Source organism: Magallana gigas, chromosome 7 (assembly GCF_963853765.1).
Source record: "Magallana gigas chromosome 7, xbMagGiga1.1, whole genome shotgun sequence".
NCBI lineage: Eukaryota > Metazoa > Mollusca > Bivalvia > Ostreida > Ostreidae > Magallana > Magallana gigas.
In genome coordinates this window covers 46,988,497-47,005,855 of record NC_088859.1, presented here as the reverse complement: position 1 = coordinate 47,005,855, position 17,359 = coordinate 46,988,497, and the positions used below count along the sequence as shown (strand labels likewise).

The window sequence follows — 17,359 nt, the reverse complement described above, 5'->3', positions numbered from 1 at the left end:
ACAAAATTCCATCATAACAGAATTTGATGACTTTACAAAGTGCTCTTAACAATACAGCTACCACTATATGCAGCTGCCTTATGAAGAATTAAAGAAATCAATATGAATTCCAAGGTTACTTTATTTATATACCTTGAATACATACAACTAGATTTTTGTCTTCAAATGGGAATTGCTATCAGCTTTGACAGATAACGAGGAAAATGATGCAAGCTTTCTTTTTTCATTCTACATTCATTATAAGACAATTTCATGTTCACATGCTACATAAAGAATAAACATAATACATGTGTCATCAAGGTCAGAATCATGACAATCAACAACTCTCTGGAAATAAGAACCACATCCTCACAGGATAAAATCAACCACTACATGCTAGTCTGCGAACTCCAAGAATTCCACATCTGTAAAATGGAGAGAGGTTCCATTAAAAACGAGAAATACCGAGTATCATTCATCCATAGATTAACAATGAAGGCTAGAATAAAATTGAATTGTTTTATATAATATATTTCTGTTGAGTGGCAGTCGGTATTTAATCCTGCTCCAAGAGGTTAAAATTTAATTTCACATCATTTACTCAGAGACTGATTAGTACAGTATTTACCACTTTATCAGATGCTTCCGACACTTGTCCCTTCATCTGTGGATTCCACATGTTGTTGGGCATTCCATCACCCACAGGGCCAGGAATAAAGTTCTGTTGCGCCATGGAAAACTGCCCTCCTCCACCGGGACCGATACCCTTCCCATAGTACTCCATACCCACAGAAGTTCCCTGCAAAGATCAAACAAGACATTTCACTCATACATTACCAAGTACAAAAATATATGCATTCTTTGCTGACATAAATCGCACTGAATTTTAATACAGTACTTTATTTTTAGGTATAATGGTTGTTTATCATAGAACCTGACCTAATATTACTTTTTATTTACAGGGGCCCACAAAATCTTATTAATTCTAATGATTCCAATGTATACTCCGTAATATCTTCCAGTTTGTAAATTTGGCACAAGATCTTACATGAAGAACTTTGTCCATTTGTTGGTCTGACAGGTCGCGTCCCTCCAGAAAGTCTGTCTGGTTTTTTAGAGACGGTACCCCTCCCTCACTAGAGGTTATCACAGAGCTACTGCTGTCGTGTATAGAGGAGGCAGAACTCACTGGACCCCACTGCATACTCAGTTCTGCAACATCAAATGGTTAATTATTCAATAATACTAAGAACAGTACTCATCAAAAATAATTATCCATTAGTATATGAAATGTTTGTATGAAATTTTTTTTACTGATTGATCTTTTCTACATACAATATTCTTATGTATTGTGGGTTATAATTTTCCTACCATATAAAAGTGGAACTTAAACTGTGATCACTACTGTACCTGTTGCTATGTTCCAAAATGCTGGACCGAAGTCATTAGCAGCAGAGATAGGTTGCGCTGGAATAGGCCCTGGGGCTCGGCGCTGGGCTCTTTCGCCGCCTATTGGACCCATGGGTCTCTCTCCCCCAATAGGGCCCACTGGCCGCCTATCCTCTGATTTTATTTGGTCTGACAACTTGGGCGATACAGTGAGGGGTGAGGCAGCAGGTGGAGGGGGACCAATGGGGCCTGGAGAACTACCATCTGTAAAAAAAAAATTCTTTTGTTAAAACAGTCATTCATAGGCAAAATGATACATTTAGTAAATCAAGTGAAGTAATTCTGACACACCACCCAGCATGATCTGATCAAATAATGCTGATGCTTATACTACCATTTTAAAAAATACATGCGAGGGGAAAATAATTTTTTGGCATACAACATGAAAGCAATGAGAAACTCTCTAGCAAAACTTGTTCAAGAATGATATGGAAGGTACACTGTATTTTAATGATTAGTGAATCATGTGATTATGGCTTTTGAAGTCTATGAAGAGGGAATGAAATGAGTGAAAAGTGCAAGGTATGATGCCAATGAGAATATTACCTCGTGGCATCCCACCCATTAATGGAGCACTACTGGGACGCCCTTGTGTTAGAGGAGAGAAGGGGCGTGGTGGAGCAGGAGCTTGTCCTGGTACACCCAGGCCTGAGGGGACTGTGTTGCCACTTGTTGGGACCCCCACTGGAGGGGATGATCCTGCAGGAGGCTGAGCCTGTCCACTTGCCACAAACTGATGGATCAAGTTGGCAAATTCCTGCTGAGATATCATCCCTGGTGACAACAAGTTAGGTCCTGGGCCACCTAATCAAATTCAAATTTTATTGTTACCAGATTTATTATGTTAAAATTTTGATATTGATGAATTTGGGAACCTTATAAACAGAGCGACTTCTACACAGAAAAGCACATACCTAGGTTTTGCAACTGCTGAGCCAGAGCCTGTTGGTATAGTAGATATCCCATGGCCAGGTTGTTGGGTGGCACATTGCCTCCAGGGTGATTGGGAGGACCCCCTCCCGCTTGGCGTGATGTGAAATCTGGAGCATTAGGATTGAGCGTACTCTCAATCTTGGGCAGAGTCATTGGTTGAGATGGTGTTGTATATTCCTCTTTCTGACCGACTGCAGATGACAGGTGACCAGGATCAAGACTAGTATTTGTCTGGTTTCTTGGGGACATGTTGGTGTTGGGTGTGGATGTACTGGAGCGGGGAGACATAGATGGTGACTGATTGGGTAGACCAGTGCGGAACATTCTACTATCTAATTCATTCATCATCTGTGGTGGCAATTGTATTCCTTTGAATCTCATTTCCATTTCATGAGGGGATGGGTTTCTAACAGGTCTAAATCCAGGAGCTTTGGCCTGAAGGTGTGGATCGACTTTTGTGGCCATCAAATCAGAGGCAGCACTTGAGTTGGTAAGACTACCAATCACTCCAGCAGCTGCCACACTGGCAAAGTTCATCCTCTCTGATGCATCATCTTTCTTCAGAAGCTGATCAGCAACATTGCTGAATAAGTTATTAAAGGGAGAGAATGATCCACCAGGAGAATTGGGAGGCATAAATGGCCCATTGGGCCCCATCATTGGGGGAGCACTGGGACCATTCTGCTGGCCACTGATTATTGGCAGGGGTTGTGGGTCCTGTTTATGACTTCCTGGGCGTTGCAGCACTTTCACATTGCCTGGAACAGGTGGTCTTATCTGCCCTGGTTTGCTTGGCAATGGTTGTTTACTATTATCTGGCTTGATGGTAAATACTGGAGACCCCGAGGTTGTAACTTTGGAGGTAGAAGAAGCCAGAGTATAGGAAACCGTTGTATTACTGCTGGTACTTGGTGGAACCCCAAACCCTCCCCGATTTTTGGTTTCATTGGGGAACAGTTGACGAGTGACATTCTTGTCTGGGTTGCCCTGGCCTGGTTGGATGACTGTGGCCTGTTTTGGCTGACTCCTCCTTGGGGATGTTATGGGTGGTTGTGATGGGGGACCTCCCCACACCATTGATGAGCTGGGAACAGAACTACTGACAGTTGTCTGAGGTCGAGCACTGCTGGACTGATTCTGACCTCTGGGACCCATGTTCCTGGTGCTGGATGTAGTCTTTGTGGTAGAGGTGGAGGTCTGGCCATGTGTGGAGGCAGGGGGCATCACTGTCTCAGGATTGAAGAACATGGACTGGTCTTTTGTGCTGGTTTTGTTCTTACTTTTGGGTATCAACTCCTGCAAATCTTTATCAGGATCTGCTATCAAAGCGGAGATCAGTGTATGAGCCTGTTTGGTTCCATCCACTGTACCCCTACAAAACAAATTGTTATATGATCAATGACTTCATCCAATTGAAATGCATGAATTTTAACCAAGAGCAAACCTGTAGAAACAACTTACTTGATGGTAATGACCCTCTCTCCTGATCCTCTCTGTTTCTCCACTTCAATATGAGCCCCTGATACCTCCCGTATCAAATTGATGTTACAACCACCACGGCCAATCACACGACTTATAGCTGACGAGGGTACTTGCACTTTTTTGGACTTGCAGGATACAGGTCTACAAGACAGATGAATAATAGAGCATGATTGTGTAAAGATGTTGACCAAATGCAGTACCTGTACAATTACATGATGAACCTACCGTCTGACCACCTCCTTCCACCCATCCTCTTTCTTTTGGCCTTTCTTCGGGCTAGCTATCACAGGAGTAGTCTTTACATGAAGGCCATGAACAGAAGGTGATACATTCTCACCATTCTGTTTATTGACATGCAACACATGGTCACTTTTATCACTGAAAAGACATTTTATATGGTGAAAGAAGCTACTCATAGTACATTTACATTTTTTAAAGCTTGTACAGTTTGGGATGTACTTACGGTTTAGTTTTCTCCACAGTTTTCCTTAGTTTTTCAACCTCTCTATCACTGATCTTTAAATTCTCTGGTAGTGTTCCAAAGTCATCAAGATCCCCTATACCTGAAGCATGAAACAAAATCTTATTTCATAATCACCCATAAGATTATCCCCTACCCATTGATAAATTGATGAAATATTCTAAAATACCTGATCCAAATGCCAAGGATGCCGAGTTATCTCCCTTCTTCCTGCGGCCCACATTGTCATTCTGCCCTGCCAGGTGGTTACTGGTGGTGGTGGCATTCAGAGACATGGATGTGGCGACTGATACTGGGACATTCTCCACATCAGACACTCTCTCCTTCTCCTTGCGATTCCTCTTGTTCTTCCTGGATTCTGCTGAACTAATAGTAGAAGTCTCAGCAATGCGATTGTTATTCTTGTTTCTCCCAGACTTGCTGTATGTTGGCTCACTGGCGGATGGCAATAACGTACCTGAAACAATCAATCGTATGTTACACGAAAAGAGACTTATACATATGTATATTGAACAAACACAATAATTTACCATTAATTATTGATAACTATTTTCCATTTTTATCTCACCATTAGCAAAGCTCTGAGTACAGTTGCATCCTGACTTACCGATGGTAGAGACTACAGTGGCTGTTGGAGGCTGCATCGGTATCCTCTCATCTAGATCTATCTTCTCTTCCTTGTCCGGCTGGTAGATATCACTCATACAGTTTTCTGGCTCTGGTGTTGAATTCTTGCTATTGCTATTCGTACTGAAAAATTAAATACACAACTTTTATTTCCATGAAAACTTTCATGAAAAAAATAGACATTTCGGAAAATAATATCAGTGTACTCATATGAAATTAGTTGTACTTCACACTTACTCATCTTCCTCATCCACATCTTTGACATCTTTTTCCTGTTGTTTTTCCTTCTTCTTCTTCTTTTTTCTTTCTCGCTTCTTTGCAGCTGCAGCTTTCCGGTTTTCTTCATGCTGTCTCTCCTTGTCTAGTTCCTCCAGTAAAATGTTGGCGTTTTTAAAGGCTTCTGCAGCTTGCCGGTCCTTTGCACTCACTATGATCTCCATACACTGCTGACACTTCTTCTGAAGTTCCTTTATAGGAGCATTTCATTAGCATAGGATTGCTATGTTAAAACATGTGGACTCTGGTTTTTTTCAGCAGAGATTTATCTTACAAAGCATATTATATCATGAAATGGTAAAAAGATCTACTATCTTAAAATTCAAAAATTTTGTTTGCACACCATCATAGAACACCAATGAGAATGCAGATTGAAATCAAAAGCATTCTTATTCACTGTCGAGTCATTAAAATTTGTGGGGGCCAATTTTTGTGGATTTATCAAATTTTACAGGTTTGTGTATTCTTTAATACTTACAAAAGGAAATGTGACTTTATACCACTGATTTATTAATTCGCGGAGGATATTAATTCGTGGACGAGAGGTACCCACGAAAATTAAGCCAACACGAAATCTAATGATTCCACAGTAACTGACTGTGTTAATAAATGAATTCTGTTTACCTTATCACTAACAGTAGCTATGTATCTGGACAGCTCTTGGTCGGATGGAAACTGGTTCACATGCTTCACCATCCACTTGCTGACCTTGACATGACCTTTACGAAATGAGGCCATCAGGCAGGAGACCTTGCGATTGTCTTGACTGTCAATATCAGCTCCTGCTGATACCAGCAGCTGAACTACATCTAGATGTCCACCTGTAACAGAACAATACAGTCAAACTCAGATTATCATCTAGAACTACAGACACCAATATTCACTAATGTTCGGTATATCAGGATTTGTTAAGGGTCATGTTTTCTTTTGGATTGGTGATTTTAAAAGTAGTTATTGTATGCAGAGACTTCTGAAAAGGTCCTATTTAGTATGAATGACAAATTATAAAACAATATTTCCATGGACATGGTTAAACTTACCATTGCAAGCAAGCCAGAGGGGAGAGTTACCCTTTTTATTCTTAACATCTACTGCAGCATGTCTGCAAATAAAGAGTCATTGAAAAATTATATTAATGTCATAGATTATTGCAATATTTCATTTAAATACCAAACTCTTCTATGTGTAAACTGTAGTGTTAATTGAACAAACCTTGACAAAAGAAGCTCAACAAATCTGTAGTGTCCTTTGTCCGCTGCGATGGTCAGAGCCGTGTCCCTGGAGGAGGGGACGGGAGGGGCGTTCACATCTGCCCCCTTGTCCAACAGAACTCTTCCCACCTCAACATAGCCACCAGAGGCAGCCTCCATAAGGGGGGTCAGACCGGTCTGTACAACACAATAAGGACATATTAATTAGGAGCACTGAAGGAACAAAGACTTACTGCAACAAAGAAAGATGTGACATTTCGTGTTCATCACACCTTACAGTTAATAATGCTTACCTTTGCCCTATGTTCAATGTTTGCCTTTCTGTCCACAAGTAAACTGACAACCTCATGTCTACCTTGGAAACAGGCAAGTGTCAAAGCTGTGTTTCGGTTGGTCTCAATCTATTCAAATAATTTTCAATATCAAAAAATGAATGATTATCACGTTATTATCAAATGCAGCAGAATTCATGTGATGACGAAAGTTGACTCTGAGCATTTACCTGCGCATTGATGTCACTTCCCATATCCAGCAGTAGCTTCACTGCTGCAGTATGCCCATTCATTGCAGCCAACATCAAAGGAGAAATGCCAAGTTTACTCCCCGTCCTTCAAAATTAATAAAAGAAAACTCCATGTAAGAACATCTTTGTAATTTAAGAGTACAGAGCTTACACAGAAGTGTTCAGTTTGTTATACAGGATAGAAAACTAGCATTTATACCTGGAATTGATTTCTGCTCCATGGGACAGAAGGAGTTTGATGATGTTGACATATCCCCCTGAGGCGGCTAGACTGAGAGGAGTGTAGTCCGACACATTTCTGTGCTCTTTGTTGGCACCCTTGGATAGCAACAACTCAACCACCTATGTACAAGTCATATTTTTCTTAATCATTTTCAAACCATTGTTGTATTTTGATTGAAAACAAAACAGTAACATCACAATATTAAATACTGTAGATTCCTTATTTTACACGAGTACTTAATTCCACGATTCGACAAATTTTCCATCAAATCGCGAGAACATAAAATTGCGAATGCTGAAATTTCATCACAGTTTCATGTAGTTTACATGTGTTGAAAATTAAAAGTAAGATTTTAGAATTTGTGTCACAGGCTTCTCACAATTTTACGCGGATATTAATTCCTCATGTCTAATTAGGAATTTACAGTAGATCATGATATAATGTCATATAAAATTCACCTCATATCTTCCTCCAGAACAAGCCAGGGAGAGGGGCGTGTCTTTCGTTCTCTCTGACTGGGCCTCCATATCTGCACCAGACTCTAACAAGATTTCCACCACATCAACATGACCTGCTGTGGCAGCCAGAATCAATGGTGTAAAACCTGTAAAAAAAAACATTCCTTGTTAATGACATGCTTAAATCTTTAAAATTTACATGTATATTCATTTCAATTTTTTCAAGTATTACTAGAGTGAAGAAGACAGCAAGGTGTATACAGAAATACATTACCTTTTTTGTCCCTGTGCTCAATGTCTGCACCTTTTGACAACAGGAGATTGACAAGCTCCGAGTGTCCACCATGGCAAGCTAAGGTCAAAGCTGTGTCATGATTACTCTCCGTCTGAGCATCCAGATCTGGGGTACAGAGTGGGGAGATACTCTGAGGCGAGGCTGGAGAAGGGTTGGGAGTTAGCGGGGTGGAGGACGGGGGCGTTATGGTCTCAACATTCTGCACGTTTCCGTTGCCTGCCGCCTGCTGTTGATTGTTGTACAGATGTCGCTTGTTACGTGCATTCTTTTGGCCGTTTGTAGTTTGAGGAGGTGCTGGTTGAGGGGGCTTGATTTGCTGTTGCAATTGTTGTGTCAGTATCTGGGCTTGTTGCTGCTGCTGCAGAAGTTGCTGTTGCTGCTGCTGAGTCATGGGGGGTTGTGGAGGTGGCTGAATCAGCTGCAATGGCTGCTGGACCATGGGTTGCTGAGAGAACTGCTGTTGGGGGACCTGTTGGGGGAGTTGTTGGGGGAGTTGTTGATTAGGAATAGCAGGATTGGTTATCTGGGGCTGGAAGGTCTGTTGTGATAACATGGTAAGTAGGTGCTCTTGTTGTTCTGGGGTCAGTTGTAACTGGGGAAGCTGAGGGAACTGGATGGTCTGTTGTGACTGATTCTGCTGTTGTTGAGGGTTTTGCTGTTGAAGCTGCAGCTGTTGCTGTTGTTGATGGCGGAGAACAATGTTCTGGATTTGTTGTCGGTATGTTGCCAGAGCCACTGCTGAGTTGTTGTTGGCAGGAGATTGAATGCCTGCTGAAGCTTGGGCTAGTTGTTGACTGGATTGGGTTACTATAAATACAGATAAAAGGAAATTTGATTTTGCAAATAAATTTATGCTACTGATCAAGTTTTTAAAGCATAAAAAAATGAAAAGTATCACTTAATTTTATATTTAGATATTTGGTACTACAAGTGACTACATCCTACATGCATGTAAAAAGCAATAGATAATGACCTTTGTTTTGATCCGCTGCTGTCACTGTTGTAGGTACTGATATCCCAGTAGGGGTTGTAGGAGCACTGGAGCTGGGGGTCTTGGTTCGGTTTCCTCCCTTTCCACTGACTCCACGTTTGGGGGTGTTACCATTGTTGCGCGGCCAGTCTTTACCTTCCTTGGGTGTGCTGGCTTCAGATGAAGCTGGTGAAGGCATGCTCATAGGCTGACTAGATGATGCTGGTAAAAGATTCGAGTCGTATGGGATATTGGGGAACACGATCTGGCCGCTGGCTGCAACATCTGCTGGTAACAAACTAGTGACTTGCTTATCGAGGTCGTTGGAGGGCTGGGGACTAGCTGGCGATTCCCCCTCTACCTTTTCCTCGGCTGATGACCCCTCTCCGTTGTTCTCCTCTTGCTTGATCTTTACTTGTACCTCCAGGGTTCGCTGCAAAACTTTGGCTCCCTGTTGCAGGACATGTTGCAGATGTTGCTGCTGCTGTTGTTGCTCTAGCTGGTGCTGAGCACTCAGGAACAACTGTGCTTGCGCTTTCTCCTGTAGTTCTTTTTCAACCTTCTGCAGCTCATGAAGTATTTGCTGCTTCCTCAGGATCTGTTCCTCCCTGGTCGCTGAGCTACTGTCAAGCTCTTTGGCCATCACATTATTGATAATGGCCTCAAGCCTTTCACTGGCCTTTACATCTAGTGCCTCATCAGACAGACTACCCATGTCTCCATACTGTGGAGGTGTTGGGGCACCGTCCCCATACTGAGGGGTGGTGGCTGGGGGTGGAGGGGGTGGAGGTATGTTGGAGGTTTTGCTTGGTTTACTTGCACTGTCTCCACCACTGTTGTTGTGGTTTCTCTTTCCCCCTGGCTTTGGCAGGTTTTTCCACACTTGGTCTGGATTTCTTGGGGGAAAGTTTGAATCCTTCTCACTAGCTGATTTTATCACATTTTGTGCTACTGAAAATAGAGAAAAAGAACTTCACAATTAAGTGACTTACAAATAAATGTCCCAGTAACACACTTTAGTCTATTTAATTTTTTGAAATTTAGATGTGGATTATTAAGTAAATATTTCAACGTTTTAATAGTTCTAACTTGGATCTTGCTAACAAAAAAACCCAACCCAACTTTGAGTTATGTGCAAGTATAAATTCTGATTTGATTCAAACATATTTTATTATGCAAATATATATTTACATAAATGGATCAAGCAGCAGGCAATGCCTATGTAAGCCTTGTCCCTAAGTATTAAGAATAGAATTAAATATAAACTATGCTAATACACACCTGTTTGAAGTGAGGCAATATTATTCTGAGATGGGGAATTTGGATCACTAGGTGGGACAATGTTTCCCAAGCCCTGAACAGGAACCCGAGACTACAACAGGAAACAAACCATCAACATACATGTTCAGTGATGAAAACTCAAAGATTGAGAAATGTACATGTATCTGTGTGCAGAAAGGAATACCTCTGGAATATTTGTCTCAGATGGCACTAGAGCTGACTCAGGAGAATTCATAAGCACTCGATTAGGATATTCCAACAGGAGTTTGACAACCTGCGTGTGTCCACCTTTGGCAGCTTCAATGATCATTGTGGAGCCATCCTTTTAAAATAATTGATTGTCAGTCAAAAGAAATGTAAAATAATACAAAGTGACTTTACGCTTGTATGATTCACAAGTTTCTTACCTTCAGTTTATGGGCTGGATCAGCTCCATGAGCCAGGAGAAGTTCCACCACTGCTAGGTGTCCCCCCGCACAGGCCAGAGATAGGACTGTGTGGTCATTCGTGGAGGTTGCACGATTCACGTCAGCTCCTACACAATATACATATTCATACAAGCAGTTAATAAAATTATACATCTTAAATCATTCAATTTGATTATTTATTCTTGAATCTCCATCAAAACATTACCTTTGCTGATCAGAAATTGCACAGTACAGAGATATCCAGCCCTGGCAGCTTTCATCAGAGGAGTTCGGCCACCTTCTGATTCATGCTCCTGCAAACAATATTTACATTATCAGGTTTGATGAATGCATGCTTATCAAGTGGAAAAAAAATTGTTTAATTTCTTTATGAAAGATAATTACCAATTCTGCCCCATGCTCTAACAATGCCTCCGCAACATCTGTGTGACCATTTTCACAAGCATATGTCAGGGCAGTATCACCAGTTCCAGTGGTAGCATGAACATTCGCTCCTATAAATCACAAAATATAGCTCTTATACATTTTGTTTTAAATTTTTTTGTTTTCAAATCATTTTGCAGACTGTAACTGTAGAGAAGACTGACCTGCTTTCAGAAGGTAGCGCACAAGGTCCAGATGTCCCTCCTGGGCAGCCTCCATTAGAGGGGTGCTACAGCCAAGCTCTATGTTAGCACCAGCTTTAATCAAGAAGTCAGCCACTTCCAGGAACCCACCACAACAGGCTAGGGTCAGGCCTGTCTCCTGTGTCTCCTCGGTCTGGGCATTTATGTATGCTCCTGTATTTGATAAAAGTTTTACCTTTTTAATCTATATGCATATACAGCAATGCAATTTTCACAAGCACATTTTTGTCATTTTTTCCATCTGTATTCAGTAATTATTGAAGATTAAAATGATCATCTAATTTCTATAAATTTAAAATTTTAAATGATCCCATAACAGAGATAACAGATGAAGTTTTCCTCACCATTGGCTAGGAGAAGCCCGACCATTTCTTCATGCCCCTCTCTGGCTGCCTCCATCAGCGGAGTGTAGCCCTCATCATTCACCTCCTCCAGGTTGGCCCCTCTCTCAATCAATAGGGCAGCCAAGTCTACATGACCTCCACAGGCTGCCAAGGTCAAGGGGGACTCAAAGCTGTCAGCTGGCATGTTAACCTTTAACAAAGAATAAAGCTCTTACAATGACAAGTTCCAAAGAGCTAGCTCATCATGTCTTCAACTCTTTGACCAACAACCATCCCTCACCTGGGCACCACTGTCCAACAATAGCCGCGCCACCTCTACATGGCCATCCATGGAGGCCTCCATCAATGCAGTGTGCATTTCATCTGTCTTATGCTCTTGGTCAGCACCCGCTTCCAGCAGAAACTTAACCATTTCTAAATGCCCTATAATTAAGATGAAAAGTACAAATTTCTGAACCAGATAGAGCTTTGGGCCATCTCAACAGTTAAATATTTTTTCCAGTAATTTTACTTAAGATACTTTTACTAGAATTAACAGCTAAAACTTGCAAGATTGAAGATCATTGTGTAGTGACAAAAGTAATCAGTGGATATAATATGAAACAAACCTTTGTAACATGCCAAGGTGAGAGCACTCTCCTTGAACTCATTGGAGTGGGTGTTGATTCCTGCCCCAGCTCTCAGCAGAATCCGGGCCACGCCCACATGTCCAGCACTGGCCGACTCCATCAGGGGTGTGTGTCCATTCTCATTATGCTGTTCAACGTTGGCTCCGGCTTCTAACAACTCTTGCACCACATCTTCAAACCCACCACATGCTGCATAGTGCAGGGGGGTATTACCTGGATATAAATGTTTTAAAATTTAGTTAAAATTGAAGAAAAAAATCATGAAAACTTTTAATGATTTTACACTGAATGAATCTGCAATATATTATAAATTGAGGATTACCTGCAGAGGACTGTGCATTGACATCTGCTTCATGTGCAATTAGAAGTTTAACAATGTCCACGTATCCTCCACTTGCAGCTTCCATTAGTGGGGTGCAGTCACCTTTAATTCCACGATCTTCAACATTAGCCTTCATTGCCAACAAGACCTATCAAAAGTACAAATGAAATTTTTTTTTTTACTAATCCTGATTCTTCTTTCAATTTGTAAAATTGATGTTGGTACTAAAATAAACAATTTAAAATTTGAGGCTTTCAAACAAATAACGTACTTGAGCAAGCTCATAGTAACCAGCTGAGCAGGCCAGAGACAGTAGGCTTTCTCCCTCCTCTGTGGTTTCATGAACACTTCCTCCCTCATGTAAGAGTTTCCGAACAGTTGGTACATCCCCATCACTGCAAGCCTCAGCCAGGGACCTGGAACTTTAAACAATTATCAATAACATTTAACCCTAGGAATGAAGCTTGTGCTTCATTAATACTATCAAATAGAGTTGTAAACTATGATAAATATAAATTGGTCTAACAAACTACAAGTTGTAGCAAATATGTACCCCTCTGCTCCTGTGAGCTGGCCCTGCTGCTCGGCTCGCATTCTGTGTAAGGCTTGGGCGGCTTCATCCAGAGCACAACTGACGGAGGATGTCAACTTCCTGAGGACCTCAGGGTCGGTCAGGGCTTTACCATCGGCCGTTGACAGCTTACCAATACCTGAAGACAAACCTGTGTTCTTTATAACAACCATTAACACAAGAGAACACAATGATGCATGATTAATCACAATCCTGTCTATGAACTTACAAATAAGGTTTGAAAATCTTCAAATTAATCTTGTGTTTAATGATATGAAATATTAATACTGGGATAGTATTCTTTGTTTGAGAAAACCTTCAATAAACTTAAATTTCTTGATATTTATTAGACATGATTATATACCTGTATCCTCATAAAATGTATTCAGTGCAAATAATTAAAAATACATCTATCCCTGTTGAATATGTCTCAAACATTTATATGGTGGAACTATTTTGTTCACAACTGTTAAATGAACCATAACTTTTTGTTTTAAGTTTGCACTTAAGCCAACTGGAGAAAAGGAAAAATTGTGATGTCATTTTCTTTCCTATTCATCGTGTATCCCTTTTCTAAACATTCCCATGATGCATTTTGGTTTGTTTTTTCATTTGCCCAAAAAGAAATTATTTCTATTTACTTTGAATATTTCTAACTTTGAAAGGAGATCGATTCTGTTGGTGTAAATAGGAAAAAGTCCATAAATTTTTAAGATAATTGTTTTGTATTGAAAATATTTTGATACTGTAAAAACCGAAAGTTGGACCAAGCAGCTTTAAGGAAGAAAATGATCACAATTTTATGACATGGGCATACACAACTTAACCAAATGATAGATATATAGATAATAGCAAGCTGATGCCAGCATTCATAAAATAAATATTGATCTGTGTCATATAAATTCATACATATATTCATACATATATATATCTTATAAAAAATGCTTTTTTGCTTAACAATAGGATTTTTTTTTTTAAATCTCAACTTTTTTGACGCTTAATTTAGTGACACAATTTATACTAAAATATACTCCTGCACTGTAATTATTTTTTGGTCGGTTACCTTTGATTTTAACTCACTTTCAACCAAAATCTCATATTCATTAATCTAACACTCAAAAAACAAACAATTTTTCATGTCATATTCAGTATACAGCAATACACAATCCAAAACCTGATGTTTTAAAAAAAAATTAATGGAGCTTTTAATCTCAGTGCACTTGTATAAGTTAATAATATCATAAAATAATGGCCTTTTAGGTGCTGTTAAATTTGTGGCTGAAACAACATTTGGGGAGCTTGTGACTAGGGCTTGGACGATACTGTACTTAGCCGATTCGGTACATATCACGATACATGAGATGCGATACGATACATATCACGATACATTGCAATTAAATAAAAACATGAATAAAAGTTTAAAATTTATTCAATCTGCCGATGTATTACCGCATGGCCAAAGTTATTTTGATATATTCATAATGAGCATTGCACAATTTACAAATTACTTTAGTCTCGTGTACACTAGTTTTTCAATAACAAGTAATCCAAAAGTTGTCCACACTCCAGATTTAGCTTCCTAACAGTTTTGACAACTTTACGAGGTTTTCCGCCATCTTTGTACTTTCATATTAGGCGCGCGGACTAAAAATAGCCGATATATAAAGCTCGGATATTTTTGAAAAATAAAAAAAGTTCGGTAAGGTATCGTTGTATTAATGGTAAATGTATTGATCCAAATATCGTCAAAATAAATACCGCGATGCACCGGTGCATCGGTGGATCGTCCCATCCCTACTTGTGACTGAGGTAATGATTTTGTGGTAACATGATTAACAGCCTATTTATTAAATGAATATTTCTTTCTATTGTTTGACTTATTAAAGATTTTCATTAAATCAACAACAAATCCAAGTCACAATATGGAGATTCAGCTATTCACTGTATTTTCAATTTCAATTCTCTTTTTTCTGCAGTATGATTATTTACAGTGAGATCAGTAAGCAAGTCAGAGTTCCATTACATATTAATGACAATCTGCAGTAATCCTTACCTGCTGCCTCAAGTAATGCTTCTAGTCTGGCGTGTGTTTCGGGATCTATTGAGGGGATGTTTGAAGCCTCCATTCCTTCTGTGGGTAAGAGAAACTTTGGTTCAATGTCCTGGTCTTCTTCATCAATGTCATGATCCATGATAAATGAACCAACCTGAAAGGTAAAAAATCAATTTCAAATCTTTTAACAAAGATTCAAGTTATAATCAACTTATAAAAATAAATTGAATTCAACAGCACGACATTTTCATTTAATTAGTGGGGCAGTACTTTGAGTATACAAACATCAGAAATGAACATTAACACATCAAGTATACAGTTAAAAAAAACATTTGAACTTAAAATTTTGAAGGGATTCTAGAACCATTTTAATAAGAGGTTGGACTTTGGGATCATTGAGTATGTATCACACTTCAGTTTGATAAAGTCAGGGTCTACTTAAGTTCAACTGTCCAGTCATTAGGTAATATATATGAATACATTGAACACAACTAAACTTTTCCAACTTCATCCAGGGCTGTATACAGCATAAATTTCATACAATAGAAAAAAACTTTCTGATTTCAACATTCTATGAATATTGATAAAATTCGCAAAGCTAATCAGAAAATGGCTCCAGTTCAGGCAAGGGAGTTGTAGAACAAGAAAGTAACAACATATTTCTCACATGAACATCTGATACAATATAACCTGAATGTGATCACTATTGTCATATTCACATAGCTTTTATATTTTTTTGTTGACATAAAAGTCAAAGTGTGTATCAGTATGTACGAGTATTGACCACTGTATAGTTATGCTTTGTAGAGCTGTCTTCATGGAGTTCAATATTGCATTGACATTGTATATATTATGCTATTTGAAAAACATACTGCTATATGTTTTTTTGTTTGGGTTTTATTTTTTCATAAAAATATTTGTGCAATGCTAGTTCTAAACAGAAATCAATATCGTGTGTAAATTAATTTGCATACATTATCTAACATACTTAAAACAATTTTGATCAAATATTTATAAGTCTACCATTCCCAATATAATAAAATACGTTTAAAATGTTGCAAAGAACCTCCATGCAATTAGTGCACTTTCTTAGTGGTAAAATGGTCACATGCTTTTGTCCAATTCAGATACGCAGGTTCCTGACAAAACACTAATTTACACTTTTATGCATAGGAACTACAACTAATCGAGTAATATACAGTCAATTAGACTAAACTTACGTCAGACACCTCGTCGTCATCACTTATGTCTGCTCCAAATGTCGACTGAGCGGATTGTATGGTTTCATTTTTCTCTAGCGATGGATACGGTGCTGTCTGACTACCTTGCTCAATTTCAACAGTTCTTATATTTTTATTTGTTGAAACATTCTCATCTGAGGTTTCATTCTGCATCATTGCGGTCAAATATTATCTCAAAAACATAAAAGTATTACGTTTCTTTCGTTTCAAACTTGTTCTTGGTGTGCAAATCTCCTCATGCTAAGTTGCCACCTTGACCGCCATTACCAATGTTCCATTGCAATGTCCCGGATGAACATATGTGCGCAGGAGCAGACAACTAATAAATTTTCCGGAAGCATGCGTGCGACAATGAGTTGAGCGCATTATTTCAAAATCATAATTTTACTATGTACGAAAAATATCAATGTTTCTGGATTTTATTTACCCATCATCAAAACACATATGCTTTGAGTTTTATTTACATCAGTTAATTTAAATATGTGACTCTTGCAAGTCAAAGTGTTTAAAAGAAAATTGCCTTTTCACAATAAACAGAGACTTAAAGTTAAAATTATTGATTTTGAAAAATGAAAGAATTTTTCCTTGGCCGTGTTCAAAAGATTTCAATTAAAATTGATTTAAAATTTACAGTTGTATATAATATTTAATATGGGGCCAGGAAAAAACTATTATATGCATGCACATTGACTCAGTGATTCTAATCCGGCTATAGGTATATAGCTGCATGTGTGTCTCTAGATCTTATATAACTCATAGGCGTCGGAACCGGGGGGGCTTAGCCCCCCCCCCCCACTTTTCTTGTAAAGTCAGACCTTACCATTAGGCACATAGCATCATAGAGGATTTAGCCCCCCTAAATTTACCTTGAAAGATTGAGAAGTTGGAAGTAATAGGGATACTAGCCCCCCCCCCCCCCCCCCCACGGATGATTTTTTTGGGGGGTTGGGGGGTTGG

General features: G+C 39.3%; 1 protein-coding gene across 6 annotated transcripts; it reads right to left on the bottom strand.

The window, feature by feature from the left end:
- Nucleotides 1–103: 103 nt before the first annotated feature.
- On the bottom strand, nt 104–16,698 carry LOC105323237 (ankyrin repeat domain-containing protein 17). 6 transcript variants are annotated; one of them, XM_011422279.4, is made up of 35 exons: nt 16,382–16,698; nt 15,162–15,315; nt 13,091–13,259; nt 12,809–12,959; nt 12,538–12,685; nt 12,195–12,428; nt 11,867–12,009; nt 11,587–11,776; nt 11,204–11,395; nt 11,001–11,110; nt 10,822–10,909; nt 10,596–10,723; nt 10,373–10,510; nt 10,189–10,279; nt 8,911–9,858; nt 7,917–8,744; nt 7,643–7,788; nt 7,161–7,303; nt 6,941–7,046; nt 6,732–6,839; nt 6,440–6,615; nt 6,268–6,329; nt 5,852–6,048; nt 5,189–5,418; nt 4,932–5,074; nt 4,494–4,781; nt 4,307–4,406; nt 4,069–4,221; nt 3,823–3,984; nt 2,343–3,733; nt 1,975–2,232; nt 1,390–1,632; nt 1,028–1,191; nt 608–778; nt 104–404 (listed from the first exon to the last, which is right to left on the bottom strand). In XM_011422279.4, exons 1-35 carry the CDS (start codon nt 16,556–16,558, stop codon nt 369–371), a joined length of 8,166 nt encoding a protein of 2,721 aa, XP_011420581.3. In that variant the 5' UTR covers nt 16,559–16,698; the 3' UTR covers nt 104–368. The 6 variants fall into 6 exon arrangements, with proteins under 6 accessions (XP_011420581.3, XP_011420589.3, XP_011420599.3 ...); XM_011422287.4 differs by having other exon boundaries at nt 8,911–9,855; XM_011422297.4 differs by having other exon boundaries at nt 12,809–12,953.
- Between the last annotated feature and the right edge of the window lie 661 nt (nt 16,699–17,359).